This window comes from Nilaparvata lugens, chromosome X (genome assembly GCF_014356525.2).
Source record: "Nilaparvata lugens isolate BPH chromosome X, ASM1435652v1, whole genome shotgun sequence".
Classification (NCBI taxonomy): Eukaryota; Metazoa; Arthropoda; class Insecta; order Hemiptera; family Delphacidae; genus Nilaparvata; species Nilaparvata lugens.
The window spans coordinates 104,520,833-104,548,404 of record NC_052518.1 but is presented as its reverse complement, the minus strand read 5'-3'; the positions used below and the strand labels follow the sequence as shown (position 1 = coordinate 104,548,404).

At 34.4% G+C, this 27,572-nt stretch overlaps 1 protein-coding gene across 7 annotated transcripts in view; it reads left to right on the top strand.

Moving 5' to 3' along the window:
• LOC111054006 (unconventional myosin-XVIIIa) overlaps positions 1–27,539 on the top strand; it is a 184,010-nt gene extending 156,471 nt beyond the window's left edge. For 3 of the 7 annotated variants that reach the window (XM_039442931.1, XM_039442935.1, XM_039442936.1), the window contains 6 exons: positions 5,298–5,495; positions 10,093–10,344; positions 13,848–14,152; positions 18,578–18,673; positions 21,501–21,594; positions 25,426–27,539. In XM_039442931.1, coding sequence (XP_039298865.1) covers positions 5,298–5,495; positions 10,093–10,344; positions 13,848–14,152; positions 18,578–18,673; positions 21,501–21,549 — 900 coding nt within the window. In that variant the 3' untranslated portion in view covers positions 21,550–21,594; positions 25,426–27,539. The remainder of the gene's footprint in view (positions 1–5,297; positions 5,496–10,092; positions 10,345–13,847; positions 14,153–18,577; positions 18,674–21,500; positions 21,595–25,425) is intronic. The other 4 variants (XM_039442930.1, XM_039442933.1, XM_039442934.1 and 1 more) reach the window with 2 other exon arrangements.
• The last annotated feature ends 33 nt before the right edge of the window (positions 27,540–27,572 follow it).

Here is a 27,572-nt window from a genome sequence, read left to right as displayed (position 1 = left end):
ATTTAGAATCAAAAATGTTATAATTTCTCCAGCATTATTTAGTTCATTTTTTTTTATTCACCTATTAAATTAGTTTTTTTTCGAATATGAGAATATTAATACTGATGGGCACGCATAATAATACCATGACTGCAAAACAAAATATTGAAACCAAAGACCTTAAAGCTGCGATTAGACCAAATTTATTTAAAAAATGTTAATAACTCAATCCTTTTAGATTATATTAGATTGAACATAACTTATCATACACATGATGAATATATGTGTTTGTCAACTTCCGTTCAATCTAATAGAATCTGTAAGGATTAATTTATAACCATTTTGTTATAACTTTGGTGTAAACCCAGCTTAAAGATGCATACCTCTTTAATGTCTTTGATTGAAACTATAGACCTTATACAAATACAGTAATAGACTGGCTTCTCCACACATCTGTGTAATCACTTGTCAGCTGATTTATGATGAATAATTCTATAGTCTGATTTTTACTCTAATATTGGCGTATGAAGGAGGCTCCTTTTTCCTTTTATATTATCCTTGAAATGCAAAATTTCCAAAAACCTTGTATATAGGTCGACGCGCAATTTAAAAAGGAACATACCTGTCAAATTTCATGAAAATCTATTACCGCGTTTCGCCGTAAATGCGCAACATAATTATAAACATTAAGAGAAATGCCAAACCGTCGACTTGAATCTTAGACCTCACTTCGTTCGGTCAACTACTTTATCTCTTGATGTTTGATACATAGTGTACTCCTAAAATTGGGTAGTAGAGACAGTCATCTATAACAATAGAAATTGTGCAATAGCATGCAATATTGTCCAATATTGGAGAGCCAGTTCTTTCTGAGGAGGCGGTTGATGAGCGAACGCGCACTGCAGCAGTTTCTGTTGACTTTTCAAATTTTTCCAGTGATTTTGCACCTTGGTCACTTGCTTTCTGATATTGGCCACCTCCCACTGTCCCTCAACTCCTTCCTTGGAGGGGATCGTGTGGTGTGTTTCTGATTGATTGTGGAGACACAAATGTATTCTTCTCAATGATTTGCGTCTTATGACTATAATAATAATAATAATAATAATAATAATAATAATATAATAATAATAATATGGAACCAAGATTTCTTCATCCTGCCCCACAGGCTACTGAATTATTATTATCATCGAACTGCTGAACTACTGTTATCAAAATATCTAAGTTATTCTCTTAAATTGGATATAGTGAGGTCCACGTTATAATGGCAGTGTACGACTGACAATACTGTTCCTGTCCTTTTCTATCATACAACAAAACAGATAGCGCTATCTCTCTCTCTAGCTTTGCAATGTTGTCAGTTTGCCAGAATATTTTATTTTTACTTTTGACAGTGTACAAAAGTAGACTAACAATTCTCAGTCGCCATTTTTTTCTTCATTCTATCAAAATACTTTGGTACACAAGTCGTATAATTGATTTAAAATTTATTTTTGAAACAATGAAATCATTTTTAGACATTACCGTATGAGAAAAACGAAGTAAAATACCTGAAATGATATTTTCAAAGTTGATAACTAACCATCCTAGACCTAATCCATGCTTCAGTTAGCCTACACGTTTAGGTTAGACCTACTCGTACCGGTATAAATAATATTTAAAGGTTATTTCAGAATTATTTCCATTGAAATTACTTATTTTAAAAGGATTTCTATTTTTCTATCATTTTTAAAAGAAATTGGAATAGAATTTCTACCAAATAACTTAATTTCTGTTGTTTTGAAATTCAGTTTGTATCACAGCTTTTTAAATTATCCGCCATTTCAGGTTTGTGTAAATATAAAAATCTGATCTTAGTTATGGAAGAAAATTTTTGAATCAAATTATGAAAATATATTTTCTTGATTAATTTGAAATCAAATTGAATATTTTATCATGGAAATGATAATTATTATTAGATCAAATTTAATGGGATGAATTGAGTAACAGAAGTGTACAATAAGTGGCAAAATTGAGAGACTTGGCAATGTTGTTCTCGTATCTTTCTTCACTGCCATTATAACGTGGACCTCACTATAGTACATGACTACTTTGTAGAGCTTGAAAGGGTGAGTGATGACAGACTCGCTGTAATATTTGTTGCGCGACCGTGAGCTGTCATCGAGCGATCGCCATTCTTCTTGTCGCGTCGTCCGCCATCCAAGTCGCGTCGACACCAAATCGCTGTTGCGCGTGCGCAGTTTGCGTCTCTGCGGCTTGTTGTTGTGACTGCAACCTTATTCTATTTTATTCATCATAATATTGATTTTATTAATTATCAATTAAATAACCTCGTATCGACCTCGATCTTGAGATGCTTTATTTGCAGCCTCATCACAATTTCCACCAACGGGTATCATTGTCCAATTATCGTTCGTACTATTATCAAATCTTAGTAATAATAAATAATATATAGGGCCTTATAAGACATTTATGATAACACTTATTTTATAATTTGTAATTTTTATGGCAAAAAATGAATATTCATGACATTTTTTTAAACAATCAGCGATCAACATGGTGGTGAAGTTTGAAACGTCATTTAGCCAATTCCAAACCTGCTGCGCAGAACTCTAGAATATAAAATAAACAGATAAATTGTGTTGAGATAAAATATTCAACAAATAACAGGAAAATTGTCCGTTTTGTCTCATTTCTTAATAGATGTTTTGTTACTGAAAGATATCTTGGTCATAATTGTAAACCTAACTCATCATCACTCATCAAGCACACATATTTAACACACTCATGTGTATCGGAAAAAATTGGCACGATTTTTTCTCCTCCTTAATATCCAACAATAGCAAACCCTTGTCCATAGCTTCTCCTGTAATTGAGTAGTAAAGACTGTACTGTGAATCTATTGACGGGTATTTTACATCTCAAGCAATACATTTTTATGAGACCATATTTATAATTATTATTTATTCAACAAACACAAATACACATAATCTTAATAAATAAAATAAATCATTAAAATACATAACACTTATCAACAAAGACAAAAACACATAATCATAAAATTTCTTGATAATCACAAATCCAATCATAATTTTTACCATCAGATAACATGGTCTACATTTCGTTTGAGTTATTATGAAATCTTGGAAAAGATGATCTCCTAGAGTGAAGGTAGTAGAGACAACTTTGAGACTGTAAAACTTTTGACGGGTATTTTACATCTCATTTTTTTTTATTACGAGTATTTTACATGCTTGCTTTGCTACCGAAAGAGTAGACTATTTGGTTTGATTAAAATTTTTGTGAGTAGTGCCTTATTGTACACTTATCCGTGTATTTATTGTGAATTTTTTTTTCTATTTCAAGTGAATAACGAGTTTGATTTGATTCACATATTGGTGACTTAGTTCACTTTTGAACTTGTTCTTTTCTGTAAATATTTTCAGTAAATACCAATTTGATTTGATTGAAATGTTGAGCTGGAAGACGCCGAATGTGCAAGATCAGAACAATAAGCTATTTGTATTTTGACTGAATAAACATTTTCATTTGATTTTAAATTTTGTAAGTATGTATTACCTTGTTCACTTCTGAAATTGTCAGATTTATTGTGAATCTCTTGTATATTTTCAGTGAATAACCAATTTGATTTGATTTAGACTTTTGTGAGAAGTACCTTATTGCTCACTTCTGTCCTTGTATGTAATGTATTGTGAATTTAATTGAATTTATTTCTCATTGCATGTACAACAATAAAATGGTTTGGAAATCGCCATATACCGGATCCGGCATACAAATTTGACGAGTTTTGAGGGATAAAAATTGAAATGTGTTTACTACAATTAAAACATGTAATATATCAAATTAAACATCAATTTTTGCAATTTACTGTGAATTACATAGATCACTCACAAAAGTTTCTCTATTTGAAGATTATGTCATCCAAATGTTTTCCGTTACTTTTCACACACTCACTCAACCTAATTCTAAAATTTGCCATTGCTCAATCAATTATCACTTGTGGAATTACTTCATTTTCTCGTTTGAATGACTTCCTCTAGTTCTGTGGATTATTGGCTGCCCAGTAACGGTAATTTTGTTTATTCACAAATCCTGACCAATGAAAATGTGCTTCGTCACTTGAAAGAATAATGGCATCCTGGTGGACATTTTCGAGAATGATCTCGTAAGCGGCTTTGCAATGTGCACAATCATTTGCATTGAGTTGTTGCACTAACATTATCTTATACGGATGGAATTTTAAGTCGGAATGAAGAATTCGTCGTACACTTGGATCAGAAATGGCTAGCGCAACAACATGTTTCGCTGCTGAACGTCATGGAGACCGTGAAACAGCCAGTCTTACCGTGTTAGTGTTTAATATTTTCAGGCGTTCTCACAGTCCGTTTCCGTCCTGTTGAGTTTGTTTATAAAGCAGACGACGTGTTTCTAAAATTCTTTACCCACAACAAGATCGTATTCCTACTGGGATCAGGTGCGTGTCGATTTAAATTGAAATGACTGCGAAATAAACGCTGTGTTAGAATAACAACGCTGAGTTAAATTGAACTTATTTTAAAATAAGCTCCAATCACAATTCTTGCAGGCCATATTTCGCAGACTCAACCTTTTAAACCTTCCGGCTTTATATATGATTGGCATTTAATGTAAATGAAAAGAAATAGTGAGATAATTGCTGACAACCACCCCATTCACAGGTTTCCTCAGCGTAACAACAATCTTTATTTGCCCAAGCACAGACTTACCGCCTATGAGAAGGGAGCATTATATTCAGGCATTAAAATATATAACTCTTTGAAAAACGATTTGAAAATGGAGACTAATTTGAAAGTATTCAAAAATAAAATAAATGATATACTATTAAAGAGTTGTCCCTATAGTGTTGAAGAGGGGATGAGGTCCTTGTCTGGTAGTTTAGACGTCGTATAGGTTTTAAGAAAATAAATATATTTGAAAATGTATTAAATAAAACCAATCTTGTATGTAAAAATATATGTAATTGACAGGTGGCATGTTGTGTGAGTTTTAATGAAGCTCACATATACACAACTAAGCGCCATGAATAACAATAATAATAATAATAACAAACGCTCGATGTTCACTTGATCACGACATGCTGGCTACTGGAATGGCATGAATAGACCACTCGATGTACAATATTCCCGCCTTTACAATGACAGTGGTGTCAACACAACAATTACTACAAAATCGTCAAATATGCCGGTCCCTGTATTATAAACAAAAATAGTTTGTATATTTCAAGTGAATAAGCAATTTAATTTAATTTCAATTTAATTTAGCTGGAAGACGCGGAATGTGCTCGATCGGCGGCAGTAAAGGGGAGACAAGCAGCTGAGGCTGACCTGGCAGAAGCGACTTGTGCCATGGAGGAGGCTGTGAGGTCGAGGACCGAGGCTGAGGAGAGGCTCAGTGCGGCCATCCGAGAGAAAGGCCAGATTCAGTCTCAGCTCGAAGAAAACGAGGAGGAACTTGCTGAGGTAAGCACATTGGGTCATATGAATAAAACCAGAGCAAATGCTTATGAACAAGAGCATGGAGCATAACGTTTTGCTCATGAGCAAAGGGTAGAAGCAAAAGCATTTGCTCATTTTTATATGAATAAGCTTTACCTTATACTCTTACCCTATGCTCCTGAACTCTGGAGCAAATGTTCACGTATGTTAAAGATTTTTCATCAGCTGATTCGCTTTTGTAGCCTTACTTTGTTTTTATAGCTCACGGAAGCGCTTTTATAGGGGGCACCGCTTGTGGTTGCGTCGTCTGCTTTGTTTTTTCTATTTATGAGTAGTTTTAGGTTAGTTGAGTTTAGAATTTTGAATTTATAGCGTGAAAAAATGTCATCTCTTTAATAACCTTCAGCATATTCTTATAATATCAATAGCCCTCTTATAATCGTCTACACTCTCATCTTCTTAAATGCCTATTTCCTATTTTGTGATGGCTATCTTTATATCAGGTAGTTTATTCTTTTGTAGGAATAATGGTGATATATCATGGTTGAATCTAAAAAGAGTTTTATAGTTCTCAACTATTGGTTGTGATCGTATCTGGTATAGTTTCCTCTTCCTCATACGAATTAGTTGAGCCATAGTACTATGAGCAAAAGGTGATAAGCTGCTCTAGACTAGACTCACCTTTATTGAAGCATTTGCTTCAAAAGTTGAGCAAATGCTCTACTTTATTCATACAATTTTGAGTATAAGCTTTTACTTTTGAGCAAATGCTCAAACTATTTTTTTGATGAGCATGAGCAAAAGGTTTTGCTCACATTTTATTCATAGAAAATGAAGCAAATGCTCCATATTTAAGAAGTATAAGCAAATGCTCAACTTTATTCATATGGCCCATTGAATTAGGTGTCATTCGTAAGTGCGATATCTAAAACGTGCGAGTATTTCAACTTTTTATTTGTACTGTTCTGAAACAGTATGCAAATTTATATTACTAGTTTTACCGTACCTGTTTGTAGACACCAGTTCATATACTACTTATCTATTTTCTCATAAAATTCCTTTCAAATTCACCTGTAAAAAAGTCTCGAAACCTCTCTTAGGAAATAAACCACTGGGCATTCACTTCACACTACCTAAAATTTAATAACCATTATCATATCAACCACAATTTGTTATTCAAAACCCTGGAATATATTATAGGACTGGATATAATTTATTATATTAGAGTATATATACTATATACAGTCGAACCTCTGTATAACGAAGTCGATTATCCCGAGAAAAAATTCGCTGCCGAGAGGTATTCGTTATTGAGAGGTTCTGTCAAGAAAACGACCACAATCTCATGGATCTTATAATATCGTATCAGGGCGGTAAATAAATGAATATGGTACATAAAACATATCATCGCGAACGTAGGTAGGGTACCTATTAGGCCAATATTAATATAAAAATTTAAAAATTCATGCTGTTGAAAAAACATGTTTTTTAATATTTGTAGAATGTAATAAGTAAACTCACCAATTTATTTCCATAAAGCTTGATTTGTACTATTAGTAGAGCTTAATCAAAGTACATACTCTGTAGCAATATTTTTCAACTTTTTACACTACTATTAGATGGAACGCTAAATACGGTTATTTTGTAAATAACTTCACTATAAATACTATAATAACTCAAATTTCCTATTTTTTTTGTTTTATATTTGAAAAAGTGAGTAATATCGGTTGAATTTTGCATTTGAATAAAACATCATGTTCGATAAACGACTCACATGTATTCAATCAGTCGGAAATGTCTGGTACACTATTTTACAGTTTTAATCCTTGCCTGATAATTTTGAAAGCCTCTAGAACTTCTGATCTGACGGATTCTTCTCCTCAGGTTCGTCACAGTCATCATCATCATAGTCAGTTCAAAGAATTGTGAATGTGTGACAAAAGCAAGAATGGGAAAGTCCAGTCGTTCACCTGCCTGGTCTACAATAATTACAAGCTCTTGGAATTCAATTTCCGACATGTGTTTCACCCTCTATTGACTGTCTACCACCCTATCTTCTTCCTACCTGAATTGCCATTATTTTTAGTCTATTGACCTTTCTGCTGAAACTAAAGAATTCCTTGAAAATGACCCTCTGCTTTCTATAAACACTTAACTTTGTATGTTGAAGTCAAGAGAAAACTTCGTTGTTGAGAGGTCCGAAATTCGTTTAATAGAGGTAAATAAACAGCAAAAACTCTAAAATGTCATGGGGCCAGGTAAAAATTCGTTGTGTAGAGGATTTCGTTAAGTGGAGGTTCGACTGTATTAGAGTATATACTATAAGTTAGTAAACCCAGCTGTTACATCAGCTTAACTATCAAACAGTATCTTGTCGGAAGAACTAATCATCGAGGATTAAAAGAGACTGTTCAACATCTCAAACGACAGTATTATTGGCACAATATGTTCAAAACTGTGAATAATGTTCCAAGTGCATTCGAAACTTGTGAAAAAGTGAAATATGATAGAGTCCCTTACAAGACACCTCTACAGTTAACACCCACACCTGAACGACCCTTCCGTCGATGCTTTCCATTACAACAAAAAAATATTTAACTTCAATTGATTGGTTCACTAAATTTGCCAGTGCTTGGCCTCTTGAAAACAAGACAGATAAATGCTTAGTAGTGAATCTGATAAGACTTTTGGGGCTATACCAACACTGGAATTAATTATGGACCGAGGGAAAGAGTTTTGCAATAGTCGAGTGAAGGCAGTATTACGAGAGTTTGGAATCGCAAATCATTTTACAACAACAGGACAAGATCCCACGGCATGATTGAGAGATTACATAGTATTTTAACAGACAATCTCTATCTCTTACGCCTCTGGAATTAATTCATCAGCATTCATCGCAAACCAATTTGGGAAAAGATGTGTAAAGAGAAGAAGAATAGAATCGCACGACATAATTTGGAAACCGAACAAGTGGATTAAAAGATTAAAGTTGGTGTATAGTCTTCAAAAGGAACCATTATAAACGGACTAAAGGAGATCACCGTTTTATAGGACATTTTATTGTCCAGGAACTTCTCTCAAGGAATCGATTGATGCTTGGAAAATTGCAAGGAATGACAAAACGTTCTGAGATAGCACATGTTCATGAGATAAGAAGAGTCAAGAGGCGATCACCAGATTGCCAAACGAACAAACATAGGCTTGTTTTCATTGTTATTTTGTTTTTATGTTTGTTGCAGGGATAGTGAAGACTGTTGGGGGGGGAGCAGTTAGTAAACCCAGCTGTTACATCAGCTTTTACTATCCCTATCATTATAATTTGTTGATTTTACATGAATAAACAGCTCAGTTTTAGAACCAAAACTAATCACATTACTTAACTTATATATAAGAGTATATTTACTCTTTGGTAAAACGATATTAGTTATATATAAGAGTATATTTACACTTTGGTAAAACGATATTAGTGTTTAAGGCTATGCAAAGGCTAAAAATAAACTTTCTACTCGTAATAATTTTTCAAAGTTTTTCGATTTGTATATCATCAAGCTATCAAAATGAAAAAGTTTTCTCAGGAAAACATTTTTTCTCTGATCATTACTTTTTGAGATATGAGCGCCTAAAGTTTAAATTTTTGGGACAGAACATTTCAAATTCGGTAAGAGATAAATCCATGAGATTTAGAGGATAAATTCTTTATCGTATTGTTGATCTAGTAAAACAAAAATTTTCTGAAAATATATTTTTTTAAGATAGTTATTCAATTTACTAAAAATAACCAAAAATAACTTTTAGTTGAGTTATTTTTGGTAAATAGGATAACTTTTTCAAAAATTGATATGTTCAGAAAATTTTTATTTTACTAGATCAACAATACTATGAAGAATCCATCCTCTAAATCTCATGGATTTATATCTTACCGAATTTGAAATGTTCTGTCCCAAAAATTCAAACTTCAGGTGCTCAAAAAGTAATGATCGGAAAAAATGTTTTCCTGAGAAAACTTTTTCACTTAATAGCTTCATGATATAAAAAATCGAAAAACTTTGAATAATATCAGGAGTAGAAAGTTTATTTTTAGCCTTTGCGCACAACCTTAACCATTTTGTAATAAGTTCTTTAGCTTGGTGTGTCCATGAGATTGTTTCTATTTTTTGTTGTTTGTCATTGAAACTGTATTTGAGTACATAACATTTTAATTTTGTAAATTGATTTTTTTGGAAATAAATATCTTTCTGTCTGTCTGATGATGAAATGTTGTTATATAGTTTTCATTGGATATTCGATTCAATTATTATTGAACCCTTTATATGGGAATGAAAATATTTAATTCAATCCCATCTCACATAAGAGAAATTGATGGCTTGAAGGAGTTCAAAAAAACACTCAGGGAATTCCTTATTGTATTGTGTCCGTACAGGTTAGCAGACTTCCTTGTTGAATAGTGTTTGATTGATGAATGTTATGTGGGATCTGTAGTGTTGAAATAGGAAGGATGGTAGATATTAGATTAAACTTTGACGTGTCATATACTGCGGGATCGTTGCTCCCTTAATGCAGTTCAGTAATTGTGACGAACAAGTAAAGTAAAGTAAAGTAAACTGTTGTTTTGTTTCAATAGGTTCTGAAGAAATACAGAGTGGTTGTAAATCAGCTGTCAGCTGAGCAAGCAGCACAACAAGAACAGGCTGGCAGGGTAGCCGAGTTGGAGAGTGAGAGAGCAAATCTGCGTGAACAGTTGGCTGAACTGAACTGTCGTGTTGAGTCGCTGGGCGATCCCAGCTCGTCACTCACCGTCAAAATGCTACAGTTCAAAAACAAGGAGCTCGAATCTAAACTGGACCTCGAACAGACAACTAAGGGTCGCCTAGAGGTAACTGTTTGTCCACGTTATAATTGATTATCATTACACTCTGTACAAAATTACTTTTGACTTGGGATGGACATGCGCAACAGAGAAGGTTTAGGATACTGCGGTGGCGATGTTTCCGTTCTGAAACGGCCAGCATTCTCTTATTTCTAGTGAGTATTCTAGCGCTCATGTTAAACTTACGAAGTTTCGTCACTGACTCGACTGACTCTAATCGACAAATTGGCAACTGCGCTTTTCACCTATGAATCTATCCATCACTGTCATTGGCTGATCTCCCTCCATTTCTCTGCGCCGCAAATTCCCCCAAGTCAAAATTAATTTTGTACAAAGTAGTTTTGCTATCCCTGTCTATCATTCGACAAAGCAGATAGCTCTATCCCTGCCAGATCGGTTTTTAACAATTTAGAAATATTACTAACAATAGATATATCCTCAGTTATGAAGATCAGTGAAAAGTATATTTTCTTGAAGAATAAAATATTATTGATTATTTTTAAACAAGAATGAACAGTCAACATTGCATCAGATATACCGGTATCAGGTGTCCTTGCATTGGCAAGCAATTGGTAATATTGGTGTAGCTATCCTTGTCCATCATTCGACAAAGCAGATAGCGCCATCCTTTTCTACTTCCGCAACGTTGCCAGATAGATTTTTAACAATGTAGAATTGTAATTAATTAACAGAATATCCAATCTCATTTATGGAAATGTATTATTTAATCATTGCAAAATATACAGTCTAGAAAAGTAAAATTTAAAACATTCTTTCCTCAAAAGAGCTAAAGATGTGACTGGTTGTAATAGAATTAGTGATTTTTTCAGAAATGTAGGTAAATAATCAACTAGATCTGAATATGAATGGTTGAATAAGAGGAATTAAGAAATTGAATAAATAACGGTTGCTATGTTTGCATCACTACATTCTTCCTCCGTTTGAGAGAATTACAATTCGAGCTTTCTTCTGCATTAAGATTATTCCATTATTCTCAATAGTCTTTCTCCAAATTATAACTCCATACAACTGACTATTATTTTGAAAAAAAAAACAGTTTTATTATCGTCACATCCACATTTATTAGACTTGTACACAGGACAACAGTTTCAGGACTTGAGCTGAAGATATGTAAGAACTGCAGGCAGTCCTCTGTATAAGGTGGGCCGTCCGAACTAGCATCGGCCGAAAACTACCGAACTCGTCCGAACGATCCCCCAACAAAGAAAGGAATAGATGCTCGTCCATTACAACAGGTTCATACGGCCGATCAATTTTTCGATCCGAAATGAATGGGATTTTCCGGCTCTATCCGGCCGAACTAACTAGTCGAGCTGAGACAACAAAGTGTTCCTAACCTAAAATTGTTTCACAGTCTTGTTTGATTTTTGAAGTTGTTCTGTTTTATAAAGTTGTAACTACGGTCAATGAAAAGTTGATGAGTTTGGTTCAAGAGCATGTTCCGTTGTGGGATGTGCGAGACAAAAGATATCATCGTTGTGATGTTAAAGGAATCTGTGGACAAAGATTGCTGAACAAAAAGGTTCTGAAGATAAGATTATTATAATGAATAACTAATTTAGTGGATATTAGTTTATTCAGTTTTCAAAACCTCAATATAATCATTGTTTATGAAAAATTTTGGTGGCTATGATAGTAGTTGATTCAATAATTGGCAACCAGCCTACTACTGAACTAGACTGACGTAAACGGTTCCAATGGACGACCATATTCGGCCGAATTAACGGCTGGCAGATTCGTCCGATCCAACGGCCGAACGGATCGGTTGAGGTCCACGGTTCCAGTGGACCGTTACCCTTAGTCTAATAAATGTGGATCTGACAAAAATAAAATTGTGTATTTTCAATTTTGGAAGAATTTTCTTATTCAAGAAATTTTATTGATTACTAGCAGGTAATCCCTGTTCAGCAAGGGTTTGATTAGAAACTTGAAACTGAAAACTTGACGTACTGAAATATTGCAGAAATAGGCCTGTTCTGAACAAAGCTCAGGCTAGAGCTACCAGAGGACTGTAATTTACTATTTAAATAATCAAATACAAACAAGGGGCAAAATTTAATCTTCAATTTGAGCCAGGTTATTTGTACAGTTAAACTCTGCATTAATGAACAATAAAAAAGAGCAAAAACTCACCAAATTTATTCCAATCTTGACTACTTGCCCTTCGAAGCCTTTATTAGGTGTTTTGGTCAGGTTCAGGGTGGGACGAAATCTGGGAATAGACAGGTTCTTGCTTCCGGGCTGCCTTTTCGCGTTCAACTTGCAGGCTATGCACTGTGTTTTGAACAAAGCTCAAACTGGATTCTTTATAAATTCAAATCCGATTCTAATTAATTCAATTCAATACTATTTACGCTGTTATATTCATAATTCACACACACTACACTCAAACAATTTACAAGAAATTTCCGATCGAAAATTACATGACAGACAAACACAAATTTTGTCTTGCAAAACAACGGGCCGACGAACCAAGACAGACAAGACTTACAAAAAAAATCCACAATGCCACGCAGCAGGACGGTCTGCGCCGGCGCAAACACAAGCCCGCTATTGGCAGAACTACAGTCTGGCATTCTGGCGCTACAATTCGAGTTCTCTGGCCAGAACAAGGTCTATCCTCGGTTAATTAAGAATCAATATGCAAAATTTCAAGTTGAGTAATTCAGACGTGATGATGCGTCATTCATGAATTTCCAATTCCGTACTGAAAGCCAACGTACTATAGTATGACGTTTTATAGTATGTCATCCTTTGGCTTTTCACAGTATGACGTACTATAAGCTAACTATTTCCATTATTATATTATAGACTAGCCGTAAGGCTCGCTTCGCTCGCCATATCCGTCTAGCCAGGGGGCTCCGCCCCCTGGACCCCCGACTGGATCGTCCAAGAATGAGATCAGCAGGCTCGCTTCGCTCGCCTGCATTTTTCATTTGTTAGGACGATCCAGTCGGGGGTCCAGACTAAATGTCTGGCTTAACGGATATGGCGAGCGAAGCAAGCCTGACGGCTAGTAATATAATATTCTCAGGAATAGCTCTGATTGAAGTAGCAGTGCCCAATCAATTTTTCCGCGATAAATGCATTTTAATCTTCAACTTGGTGCCAACCTAACAAAGTCAACTCAACTTAATGCCAACCTGACAAAATTATTAATTTAGTTACCAGTTAACAACTGTTTCGAAGAGGTACTCTCTCTAGATTATATTTCTATATTAACATATGGTATGGACATTTCAATTATAATTTAAAGATATTGGAATAAGAAGAATATACATGCTAAAAGAACTTTAAACCCTTAAAAACCACCCTTAGAGTTAAAATGTTGCCAAAAGATTTCTTAGCGCGCCTCTAAAGGGCCAACTGAACATACCTACCAAATTTGAACGTTTTTGGTCCGGTAGATTTTTAGTTCTGCGAGTGAGTGAGGCAGTCAGTGAGTGAGTGCCATTTCGCTTTTATATATATAGATTTTTCTGTTGTAGACTCAGATTAACCGTCTGCGTGAACAAACAGAACGTCTGCAGTCGGAAAACACGACACTCCGCATGAAAGAAAGCACAGCTCAAGAGGCAGTCCGTAAGATCTCACGTTCATTGCGGGAGGCCAAGGACCAACTCGCCCTGATGATGACTCGGGAGTCGGACCTCAACACTCGGTATCAGGAGCTGGAAAAACGTCTGGAGTCATCCGAGGCTGAAACTTCCGCTGTCAGACAAGATTTGCGATTGGCTATGCAGAGGATTGAGGACTTGCAGTGCGCCCTTGAAGGGGACATCATTTCTGACAGGTAACCTGTTCAAGGATAGGAATGGAAGTCATTGACTAAGGCCCAGTTGCACAACAGCCGGTTAAATTTTAACCGTGAATTATTTCACGAGAACCAATCAGAGAAGGCGTTTTTAAAAAGACGGCTTCTCTGATTGGTTCTTGTGGTATTAATTACGGTTAAAATTTAACCGGCTGTTGTGCAACCGGCACTAGATCTTTGAAAACGTTTTCTTTGACATCAGTAATATAATGAAAATGAAAAAAATCTTTATTAGGCGGAGTTAGGATATATGTAATATATTGTAATTTATAAAAATCATAGTCAAGTGGATCAGATACTGGCTTTATGATTCAGAGGCCCGGGTTCAAATCCCGGCCCGGGCAAGATATTTATCCTTGGCCACTCCCGTGTTTCGGATGGACACGTTAAGTCGTCGGTCCCGGCTGCCTAAAAGACCTGAAAACTTTGACACCAGACCTGAGCCAGCCAGGTCACACGATATTATTATTATTATTATTTATAAAAACACTTCATTGACAAGGGCTACTTTTTAAAATTGATAAAATTGTTATTTTATAACCTGACGATGGTGTGATATCACCGAAACTAGTTGTTAAACTATTTTAAAGTTTTTTTTAATTAAAGGGTGCTATAAGATTTTATATTGTTTTATTTTTGTTTATTTTTATATGTTCTATTGTAATTTATTTTTTCACTATTAACTCCTTTGGTTTCTTTTTTTTCATGATAGCTTGATTTTGCTTTGAATTGATGCTCTTACTCAGCGGACAGGATGTATCCTTTGTTGGATGATGCCAATAGTGTATTTAAATTGTTTTGTTTTAAATTTTCTTTAAATTTGTTCTCAATTATCGAATTATTTCTAAGGATTTAATAGGATGATGTTATACTATACTTGCTATGAATTGTAACATGTATTAATTTTTGCAATAAAAAATTATTATTATTTGATGGGCTATGATATAATTGATGATTGGGTTATGATAGAAATCATACAGTTTCATGTATTTGGAGAAAGATGAGAGATTGAAAGTATTTAATGAAAATGCTAGAAGGCATATCCTCTTGGAACTAGTTTCTGTTGTAAATATCTGTGGTAATCTTTATACATAGTTCAGTGGACTGTTTACTAGAAACTAATGACAATATGGTTATTTTGCAATTGAAAAGAATTGAATAAAAATGAAAAGTGAAAGTAATTTCGAAGTGGGAGTGCCTCAGATTTTCGAGATTTCAAATTAATAATAATAAATTACAAATGTTTGTTACTGATAAATGTATAATATGAACTATTGTCTCTTTTCTGTTTCCACTATATACTGAAACATGTTGTGATAAAATAATTCAAAAATCTGGTGTGGTGCACTCACACAACTTTCCTTGCCGTTATGAAAATTGATCAACTGACGCTAGTGTTCCCGCGCATCTCAAGTCTACTTTTCTAAGATCTGAGCCAGCTGGTGACAGGACAATAGCGCTGCAGACACACGAAGTCTGCTATCTCTTCATACTGAATGATTTAATAGAATCAACAGTTGCCAACAGTTTGCAATTGAATAATCTTATTTTCTCTAATTTCTATCTCATTTTCAATTTTAGGTGAATATGCTACTGAACATTAATTGTAGAGATTTTTATGCTCAATCTTTTCCACTTGAAAATTTTTGTTCAAATTGTATCTGAAGCCTGATAATTGGGAATCTAAAATCAAACTTTGCATAGATGGGGTGGAGCTCCTGCAATTTTTACAGATATGAGACTTGTGGCAGTTGATAGAGCTTATCAATGACTTTTCTAGGTATGAATTTGATCAAAATCGTTGGAACCGTTTTCGAGAAAATCGCGAAAACCCCTGTTTTTGACAACATTTTCGACATTTTAGCCGCCAACTTGAATTGCATTTGATCGAAATTGTTCGTGTCGGATCCTTATAGTGTAAGGACCTTAAGTTCCAAATTTCAAGTCCATTCCGTTAACTGGGAGATGAGATATCGTGTACACAGATGTACATACACTCATACACACACACACACACCACACACACACACACACACACACACACACACACACACACACACCACACACACACACACACACACACACACACCACACACACACACACACATACACACACACACACACACATACACACACACACACACACACACACACACACACACACACACACACACACACACACACACACACACACACACATACAGACCAATACCCAAAAACCACTTTTTTGGACTCAGAAGACCTTGAAACGTATAGAAATTTAGAAATTGGGGCACCTTAATTTTTTTCGGAAAGCAATACTTTCCTTACCTATTACCATAGGGCAAGGAAAGTAAAAAAGGGTACTGGCATTTGTATTTCTATTCAATATGAACTATCTTCAATAGACAACAAATTATTCAATAAAGCGCGCTTACTTGACTATAGGTCAGTAAGCACTCTAAATACCAACCAGCTGGTTGTGAAGGAGCAAACTAGGAAAATAATCATAATTTCTTCGGTCAGGGGTACAACTCGATTAGAGGAGTTTATTCAGAATATTTTGATTACATAAATCATATAAGCTACGATTATTTACAAGGTATTGATACAATAGATCGATTAATTGCTGATTTAAGAAAATGTTGCCTCTGTAACAATTCAAATACGCCGCTGAAATAGTTTAATTATTAGAATAGCGGAGTCATGACTCAGGCCACCGAATTGGACTTTTGAACTGGTGAGCTAAGAGTGTGATTAATTCATTTAAATAAATTGTTATGGCTTTTATTGGCAGAGAGATCGTTTTTGATGTGATGATTGAGACTAAACTGGGAGAACATTTCGAGGCGCGCTAGACCAGGATTTGCTTTTGAGTAATATGATTGAAGAGTTACTGGTATATTAAGTAGAGAGAGTAGATGTAATTATGCGATTTGTCGATAGAGAGTGATTGATTGAGTGGACTTGTGTATTTATTCCATGATATAACCATAGAGAAACAATAGCGTAAGTAGATATCCCATGGTATAGGGCGTTTATGTCGCAACTTTTACTGTTATCTCAAGCCGATTATTGTTGATTTTTACTGTTTTGACCGGGTAAGAGTGTATGAACGGCACAATATGAGAGACTACCAGCGTCATAAAGCTTCACGGGAAAGAACTAAGTGGGCTATCGGCTTGAGATAACAGTAAAAGTTGCGACATAAACGCCCTATGCCATGGGATATCTACTTATGCTATCGTTTCTCTATGATATAACTTATAAAAGTAGCTCGGCCCAGACCTCTAAAAACGTGGTGGTGGCTGCTCTACTGTCATGCTCGCCACAGGTATCATCTATCCTATATCCTATCAGCTATCTATAGAAGGCAGTGGCAAGGCAGAAAATCGGCAACGCTATTCTCCTATCTTTCTCCACTGCCATCATAACGTGGACCTCACTATAGTGTCTTATCTTCTAAAGGTGTGTACAAGGTGCGCCAGAGAAACTTATTTATTTGAAAAAAATCCCGTGCGTTGAATTGGTCGTGTAGATGGGCTGAACGGGGTGCATCTGGAGGGGGAAGTTCTCAAGTTTATCCTCCCTCAAGTAAATAGCTATCATGCTCCGGTATAGAGAGCAGCGGGCCTTCGCAGTTGAGAGCTTCTTTTCTAATGGCCGATGGCCGATCACCTTCCGCGCTCGATTTGAAATTCCTCCCTACAGACTCGTTCCTGGCCATAATTCGATTCTGTCGTCGGCTAACTCATTTCAGGAGTGTGGAAGTGTCGCTAATCCCAGAAATTAACTTCAACGAACCATCAGAACTGGCATTTTTGACTCCACTGTCCAACGAATTTTGCATGAAGAACTTCAACTCCATCCCTATAAATTGGCTGTTGTTCAAGAATTGACTGAACGCGATTTTGTTGCCCGTTAAAATGCATGTGATATGCTGATTGACAACCTGCCTGAAGACGCGGTCATTTGACAAGGCTCATTTCCACATGCGCTTCCTCAATGCGATTTTTTTATGGGGTTATTTGAAATCCGTGGTTTATGTCGATCGACCACGGACCATAGCACACCTCAAGAACAACATTCGCGACACCATTGCCAACATACCGATTGATATACTGCAACGAAATTTCAAAAATCGACTTTATCAGTGTATGCGCAACGAGGGTCGCCATTGGTCTGATTTAATTTTCAAGACTGCATGGAAAAAAATTTAGATATTGTATTCTCATATAAAAAAAGATTGAAACAATATCTGAAGTACTTTTGTTTTTATTGACCTTTCAAATAAGTAAGTTTCTCGTGTGCACCTTGTATCATAAATGCCAATATTGGATACAGAGTCAAGTTTTACATCAACAACTTATTTCAAATTGATTACTTTCAAATCTAACAATATTTCTTTATTACGTTATGTTACAGTGATCTGGAATGTGGAAGCTCAGATGATTCGTTGGGAACTTATCTCACAAATAATGTTGTTTGTAGTCCCAGTACAAGCAAAGGATCATTTGAAAGGTAAGTGAGATTTGTTAAATTCTTGTCATTTATTTTAGTTTGTAGATCATTTATTGCATTCAGCTTCTGCAGGGACTAAATCAAAATTTATTGAAATCCCAAATCACGTAGATTTAGATAACGATAGTTAGAATTTCTTCTTCCTCTTCTTCTTTGGCTGTGCCTTATCCCATTTAAATGGGGTCGGCATTCCTTTCTCGTAGTCTGCCTCTCCACAAAGCCCTATCCAATGCTTCCTCTCTCCTCCAACCACTCTCCCGCTATTCTATCTCCCCACCTCATCCTAGGTCTACCTCGTCCTCTCACACCATCCAAAACCAAATCCTGCACTCTTCGTCCAACATAATCCTCCTCCCGTCGCTGTACATGCCCAAACCACCTCATCCTTGTCTCCTGCATTTTCTTTCCCAGTGGTCCAACTTTTACAGTGCCTCTGATCAATTCATTTCTTATTTTATCTCTTCTTGTAACCCCACACATCCATCTTAACATTGTCATCTCAGTCACTTCCATCTTTCGTTCCTGTTTCTTTGAAATGGGCCATGTTTCTGTTCCATACAGCATAGCTGGCCTCACAACTGATCTATACACTTTTCCCTTCATTTGACAATTTACTCTCTTATCACAAAGAACACCACTCATTTTTCTCCAGTTCATACATCCACAATTTATTCTATGCTGTATTTCCACATCAAGCCCTCCATCTCTCTGTACACTTGAACCCAGGTACTTGAAACTTGCAACTGGTTGGAGTTGGTTTCCTTCAAGCTGTAAGGGTAGCCCATCATTGTTTCTCAATACCTTGTACTCTGTTTTTGGTCGGCTAATTTTCAGTCCATTTTCCTCCAAAGTCTTCCTCCAGCTTTCCAGCCTTCTTCCAACTGATCTTTGGTAGGTTCACAGAGCACGATGTCATCTGCAAATAGCATGCACCATGGTGCTGGCCTCTTGACTGCAGCACCCACGACATCCATGAGCAGATCAAACAGATATGGGCTAAGTGCTGAACCTTGGTGAAGGCCAACTTGCACAGAAAACATTTGGGTCCTTCCCACACTGGTTCTCACTCGAGTGATGGCTCCCTTGTACATCTCCTGCACCAATCCAACATACTTCTCTGGCACACCTTTTCCTCTCATACTTCGCCAAATCTCTTGCCTGGGCACCCTGTCATAGGCCTTTTCCAGGTCAACAAATGCCATGTACAGCTGAGACCTTAGCTCTCTTGCCTTCTCCACCAGCTGCCGGAGAGCAAATATTGCATCTGTTGTTCTTCTTCCTGGCATAAATCCAAATTGCTCCTCACTGATTGTGGTCTCTTGTCTTAGTCTCTTCTCAATAATCCTTTCCCAAGCCTTCATTGTATGAGACATTAGCTTTATGCCTCTATAATTATTGCACTCTTTACCCTTGTAGATGGGAACCAATACACTACTTCGCCATTCATCTGGCATTTCTTATTCTTATTTCTAATTTCTTATTCTGAATAGGGACGAGAAAAACGTTGAAATTACTTTCTTTTGGCTTGAGGTATTTAAGTTCGACATTTAAATGGATCTGAGTATATAGAATGTCTGTAATTAACTCTAGATCTAAATTTTTCTAGTATCAATATGTTTTTCAGATACTATTTTTACTCTGAAAAATCAAAAATTTTCTAAGTTTGTATTACATCTCATTGTTTATATATGTTTCAATATCAGCTAGTTTTTACACTAATTCACAATAAGCTACATTATAATATAGAAATTCACAGATTGGTTAAACAGCACTATTTATTTATTTATACATTGATAGATACAATATAATTCTCAACTATGAATGATTGGGGAAGGAACAACAGGCTTAAAGCCCAAAACTGTTCCTTTCCCGAATTTGGATAGAAATTGTCCAAATATAGGAAATGTTTATCACGTCTAAAGATTTCTAAATTACTGTAGTATATTATTGATATTGGCGATAGTCAATTTGAGTTTTTATTCTGCGTTCATTGTAATGATTGATACTATATTCCAGATTATTTTATCCTATTGAATATTTATTTGTTACCAAATTACTTGGTTCAGACTTTCAGATCATTACTTTAAACCATGTGTAGGTTTACCTATAAGTTATTCCATTTTTTTAAATTACCAAGTATATTATAGATTACAGATGGAATTAAATAGAGAATGCAATTATTCAAATGCTGACTGGCAATTGGGAGGAACCGGGTTCGATTCCCGGACTGGCAAATAATTTTTGGATAGTAGTTCTCATCGAATTTCCATGAGCTGTTAACCCTGTTGTCAATGTCTGCAGTAGCAGAAGTCTTCGGGGTGATTTACAGCATTTATTTAGGATTTTCGTTAAATAATAATATTATATATTATAGATTTTGGTGACAGTCTAGTTAATTCCTATTTTCATAATTTTTGGATAGTAGTTCTCATCGAATTTCCATGAGCTGTTAACCCTGTTGTCAATGTCTGCAGTAGCAGAAGTCTTCGGGGTGATTTACAGCATTTATTTAGGATTTTCGTTGAATAATAATTATATATTATAGATTTTGGTGACAGTCTAGTTAATTCCTATTTTCATTCTGATCAGTTAAGTACTTGAATCAGTTGAATACCTTTATGAGATGATACAAAAATTAGAGTAAAAAGTTCAGTGAAACATACAAAACTTAAGTGTTTCTTTGTAGAAGAAGCATTTTAGATAATGCCTAATGTACCATTATAATAAGATTCTATCAAAATCGGAATATCACTTACCTGAATATTATTAGTTTTTATAAAAATTGCATTTTCAAGTGACTTATTTTTCAATTGCAATGTATGTCCAGAAGAAGAAGGAAAAAATTAATGCCAATTCTGGAGAATGATGAAAGTTGATCGTCTCTGAAGAAACATTCGATGAAGCATTTCTCAATTCTTGAGGTGATACTATTCGTGAAAAATGTGTGGAATAATCATTTAGGTGTTCGGAAATTTAATAACAGTATGTCATTAACAATTATTAAAAATTTTCCACGCTTCACTCAGTCCCACGTATTGTATAAAGGCACTACCTACGGTGGCGTTTCCTACGAACCAGAATTCATTCGTGGACTTTCCTACTTGTATCTGTTACGGTTGTATTCTATGTAGTAATTTTGTTACTGTCATATGTCTAATATTGCATATGTATAGATCAGTGGTCGCCAAACAGTAGATCGCGAGCTACCGGTAGCTCGTGGGGTAGTTTTTGGTAGCTCACAGAAATGCTCGTGCAAAAGAATGTCGTCCAGTTTGATTATAAACACTTTCCCAGTCTGAAGAAAATCAATGACGAGAAAAATCCTCCACAGCACCGCAGCAATAACCAAGAATACGTAACAATTCTTTCAGACTTGAACAACAGTTTGATCAACGATTTCAATATTTCAAAAGAATATCAAATATGGTACAATTCATCAACTCTCTTTTGTAGATATCTATGCAGAAGATTTTCCAGTTTGTGTAGTAAAACATTTTGGTGGAGATAAGGCTTCAGTTGAAACGAAGTTTGTGGATTTCCAAAATGATCTGTCTCTTAGATCACTTTCTACAACTAGAAATTTTTGGCCTCAAGTCCCCAAAGAAAAATATCCAAATATTATTCAAGTTCCATTGAGGTTGAAAGCTATGTTCAGCTCTACTTTACTTGTGTGAAGCATCTTTTCAAGTATGAAATTCATAAAAAATCGGTATAGGAACAGACTGACTGATGAACATTTGGACAACTGCATCAGAATGGCGGCTACAAAGTACACTCCAAACATCAAGAGAATACTTGATGAACAAAAAGAGTTCCACTGCTCTCATTGAAATGTACATTCAACTTTTTTATACTTTTGAAAGTATAAATGTCTAAAAATTGTGAAAAAGTAAAAAAGTGCAATAAAAGTGTGAAATTTCATTTTTCGTACCGTACTTTCTTCAGTCTGATATTCGTTGGTAGCTCACTAGAAGATTTATAAATGCTATTCTAGCTCACAGGCTCATAAGTTTGGCGACCATTGGTATAGATGATATTTTTCAGCATCTATGTGTGGGTGTGAGCAAGAGACGTGGTTGGGGAGTCCATGAGTATTTTTAAAACATCGAGCATGTATTTCCAAATGGTGACACTCAGACCAGTCGATTCTAGTCTCCGCGACGTCGCCATTTGAAAACACATGCTCTCGACTAGAGTCGAGTCTCTTCTCGACCTGTGTGAGTTGAGCCTAACAGTTTTATTACTGGACAGATAGCAGTAACAGATACAAGTTAAGTACAGGTAGCAGTTCTTCGTAGAAAAGTCCACGATTGAATTTCGGTTCGTAGGAAACGCCACAGTACGAAGTGTCATGCTACCTTGGAAAAATACCCATCATTGCAAATAACACGATTTGTTCATTGATACTAAAATCCATTCATTCATTTTGCGATTTACATGACAGTTCACAATAAAACATTAAGGACCGGATTCCGAGCTCGGGATTTAGCTAAGTTCTAGACTTTAAACAGCTGGAGTCAGAAAAATAGCTTTCCAAAACGGGCGTAATCGCAGTTTTTATAACAGTAGTAGCAGTTTTTATTTTCTCATTTCTATAATTGGAAATGATTTTCCTTGACGAAATTAAACATTTCTAAATGATTCAAAATAACTGAAACTTTACACTATTTTCCTTTATTTTATCTTATGTTTAATTTTCTAGCTTTTAGAAATTTAATTCAAACGTGACTTTGACAACGACTGCGACTACGCCCCGTTTCAGAAAGCCAATTTTCTGACTCCAGCTGTTTAAAGTCTAGAACTTAGCCAAATGCCGAGCTCGGAATCCGGCGGCCCTAAGTATTCTTTGCTGCTATTAATTTTGAATCCCGTCTAATAGAACTAAAATCGTCCATGGTTTTGATATTTATGGTACCATCCGCTAGTTTACTAACTTCACCAATTCCTGCTCAGATATGAGTTTCTTCAACTCATTTTTTCATCAGAAAGTATTTAATGACTGGAAATTTTAGGAATGGTAACAACTCAACGTATGCGTGATACTTCATATTGATTAATTTATAATTTGAATAATAAATTTTCATTACCATATAGTATTATTGTAATTGTTTAATTAGGTTTTTAAATCTATGGTTAACAATATGTTTTCGCCCCACTTGGATGTAATGAGCTGGTTTTCGTGCGTCATATGGAGGCCGAAAATGATTGTTTTCTGACCAGGCCGGTAAAAGTTTTACGGCCCTAGGGCTGTAAAATAACCTTGAAGTCAGCTGATTCTGATTTGATGTGAACGTGTTTACAAAATGGTTTATGAAACGGAATCAGTTTATGCTTCTAGAATTGAATAAGTATTCTGCAATAAGATACTATCATTTTATTTGGATGAATAAAATATAGATAAGATATATATTATAAACTATTCAAATTCGATTTTCAGAGTAGGATAGAACTTCTAACCTAAACTTCCAAAGTCGACAACAAGCATTGTCGACGTTGACATTCAGATTGGCCAAATTTCAAGTGTGCTAAAACAGCTGATCAAAAAAACTTTTCATTATTTGTGTTTATTATTCAAGAATCAAAACATTTATAATAATATCATCTTATTGTCATTTGGAAGAATAAAATGTATAAACTCAACCTCTTACATAATTGAACATAATCTTTTAGGTTATTTAGACAAATCAGAATAAAAAATAAAAATACTTGGACAATTTCCTGATATTCAGATTACCTCAGATTTGCTAGAGCCATGAACTTCCTGTTTTGCTTTCGGAAGTGCCTAATAAACAATTATTCTCATATTTATATTGTTTATTTTTCTGTGTGGCGAAAAATAACGTTCTCACCATGGGCAAAAATGTTTTTCCGGCTCTCAATCTTTTCTAGTCCTCGGCCTACGGCCTCGGACTTGAAAACCGATTTCGAGTCGGAAAAGTCTCATTTTCGGCCCTAGGTGCGAAATATACTATTACAACTAAATTAAATTTGGAATTTGGTATTTTTTAATAATAATTCAAAAAGGTAATAATTAAACCTGAAGTGAGCCTGTCAAGCTCTATAAGTATTTGAAATGGATTGTTCCTAAACTAAATTGAGTTTGAAATTTGGTATTTTTGGGTAATAATATTCACAAAACTAAAAATTAAACTTCAACAGAACTTGTCAAGATTTTTCATTTTAAAGTGATTCAAATTGTATGGATGGAGATAATATTGTCAAGAGATTAGCAACTTGGCAGCTCGTTTTTTAATATCGATTGAGGTGGATTCATGAATAGTATATTACATCTTATCTCTACAGTGAGGTCCACGTTATAATGGCAGTATTTGATTAACATTAGTGTTGCTATCCTTGTCAACCATTCGACAAGACACTATCCTTTTCCAGCTCCACAATGTTGCCAGATCGGTTTTTAACTATGCAGAAGTAGAATTAACAAAATATTCAATCTCAGATAGAATTCAGATTGAAATTTATTTTTAAATAAAATACAATTGATTTTTCTAAACAAGAATAAATGTTCGTATTACATCAGAAGATATACCGGTATCAGTTATTCTATATAGAAGGCAGTGGCAAGGCAACGCTGTTCTCCTATCTTTTTCCACTGCCATTATAACGTGGATCACAATATAGTGCTCTAGGCACCATAATTGAGAATAAAGTTTTGTCTATATTCAATTATTTTTCTTTATTAAACTATTTTTCATAAGTATTTTAAACTAATATTTTTTTTAATAATTTTGCAGTTACCAGTCAGCTGAGAGAAGCCTACCTGGTGTATCCAAGAGCTTGAACGATGTTCAAGAACCCGACCAAAGATTCTTCTATCTAGTTTTAAAATACTTTTCCTCTCTTCTTTCTCCTATCCTATCATATATAACGGTGAGGTATGTGTGGTAAACGTTCATTCTTATTGTAATTCAAGTACCTTAAAATTACATAGAAAAGTATATCCATAGCTTATGTACAAATGTTTAATCAAAATACCAAAAATCATACCACTATTGTACTACTACTTTTAGGGTTCTCCAATTGTCAGATTGATTCTTGTATCTTGTACTTATTGTAAGAAATAGTTCTCATCAAATTGTGTAGGTCTTCTCAAGTTATTTGACTATGTAATTATTTAGAAAATACTAGTGAAAATTTAAGAATAAACAAAATTCATCTGAATAATATCCATTAGATAACATATAGAAATAATATTTTCTCCAATAATATTGATTATTAAACATACTCCTTTTCAATATAATAAATTATTCAACGGGTTTGTATAAGAATATTTTATAATACCTGATGAGGTAATTTTGAGAGTACAAGGTTGGTATACAATATACTAGCAAAAATTATCAATCAATTATGGTAGATATTAAAATAAATAATTAATTATGGTAATCTATTAAAATATACTGGGAAATTTATAAAATTCTATCAATTTTGATGTAAAATATACTACATATACGCTTAATGCTAATTAACTAGCTCCTGATTTGTTTCTAGGGTAGAAAAAAGCGAAAAGCGCTTTATTCTAGAAATAATATTTTCTCCAATAATATTGATTATTAAACATACTCCTTTTCAATATAATAAATTATTCAACGGGTTTGTATAAGAATATTTTAGAATACCTGATGAGGTAATTTTGAGAGTACAAGGTTGGTATACAATATACTAGCAAAAATTAATCAATCAATTATGGTAGATACTTGTTCTATTTAAATATACTGGGAAATTTATAAAATTCTATCAATTTTGATGTAAAAATATACTACATATACGCTTAATGCTAATTAACTAGCTCCTGATTTTTTTCTAGGGTAGAAAAAAGCGAAAAGCGCTGGCAGCATTTCGAAAATGGTGATAATTTTATTAAATACTAGAACTTTTTTATTTCAACTTGGTTATTAACAAGACAATAAGCAAATTTCAGTCATTAAGGGTACGCATTTATTTCTTTTTATGATAAAAACACCAATTAGTGTATAATGTTACATAAATTAAATCTAATTGTCATTCATTCAAGTGATTCCATTACACTTTATCTCTAATTCAATGTTCGTACTGGAATAAATTTGGATTTTGTCTCCCAAAAAACATATTGTATTATCTAAAATTGTATTTTGTGTATGTAATTAAGCTTGAATGTTAAGGAGTATTTGATTATGTCGCCTTCAAAATGACCAGATTTATATTAATGTTTAATCTTGTATACAATTAGAATTATTATTAGTTTTATTATTAGTTTGCATATTGTACAATCAATTATAAACTTTCATCCGTATACAACAAACTATACGCTATTTATTTACACGTTTAATTGATGTATTCTATTTTTTAATTTATGTAAGAGCTTACTTCATCCGCTCCAGGTTTGAATCTAAATTTCAATTTTTTCAATCATGATTCATAATTTATTCACTTGAACACTTATTTTCTCATCCTATACAAGCAATTATTTAGATTTTCCTTATATGTAGAAATAAAAAATTAGCTTTTGTATAATTATATCATCCAATATTTTGAAATTCTATAGAAATGTTCTGTGTGGTCATTGCATATAATTATTTGATTTATATTCAACTTATAAATTGTTGAAAATGTCAGTACTAGACAAAAATACATGAAATATAAAACTATTTGCAAAGTTTTTTATTCCATTCAATGTGTTGATTGAATAAAAATTAGAATCTAGTGAATAGGAACTATACTATAAGTTGCTCTGGTGAGGACCACGTTATAATTACAGTGGAGTAAGATAGCAAGGCAGCTTTGCAAATTCTCTGCCTTGCCACTGTTTTTATAGAATGTAGCTGATACCATTATATCTGATTTAATATTAAACTGTTAATTCTTGTTAGAAGTAATCAATTATATTTTATCCCTCAAGAAAAAA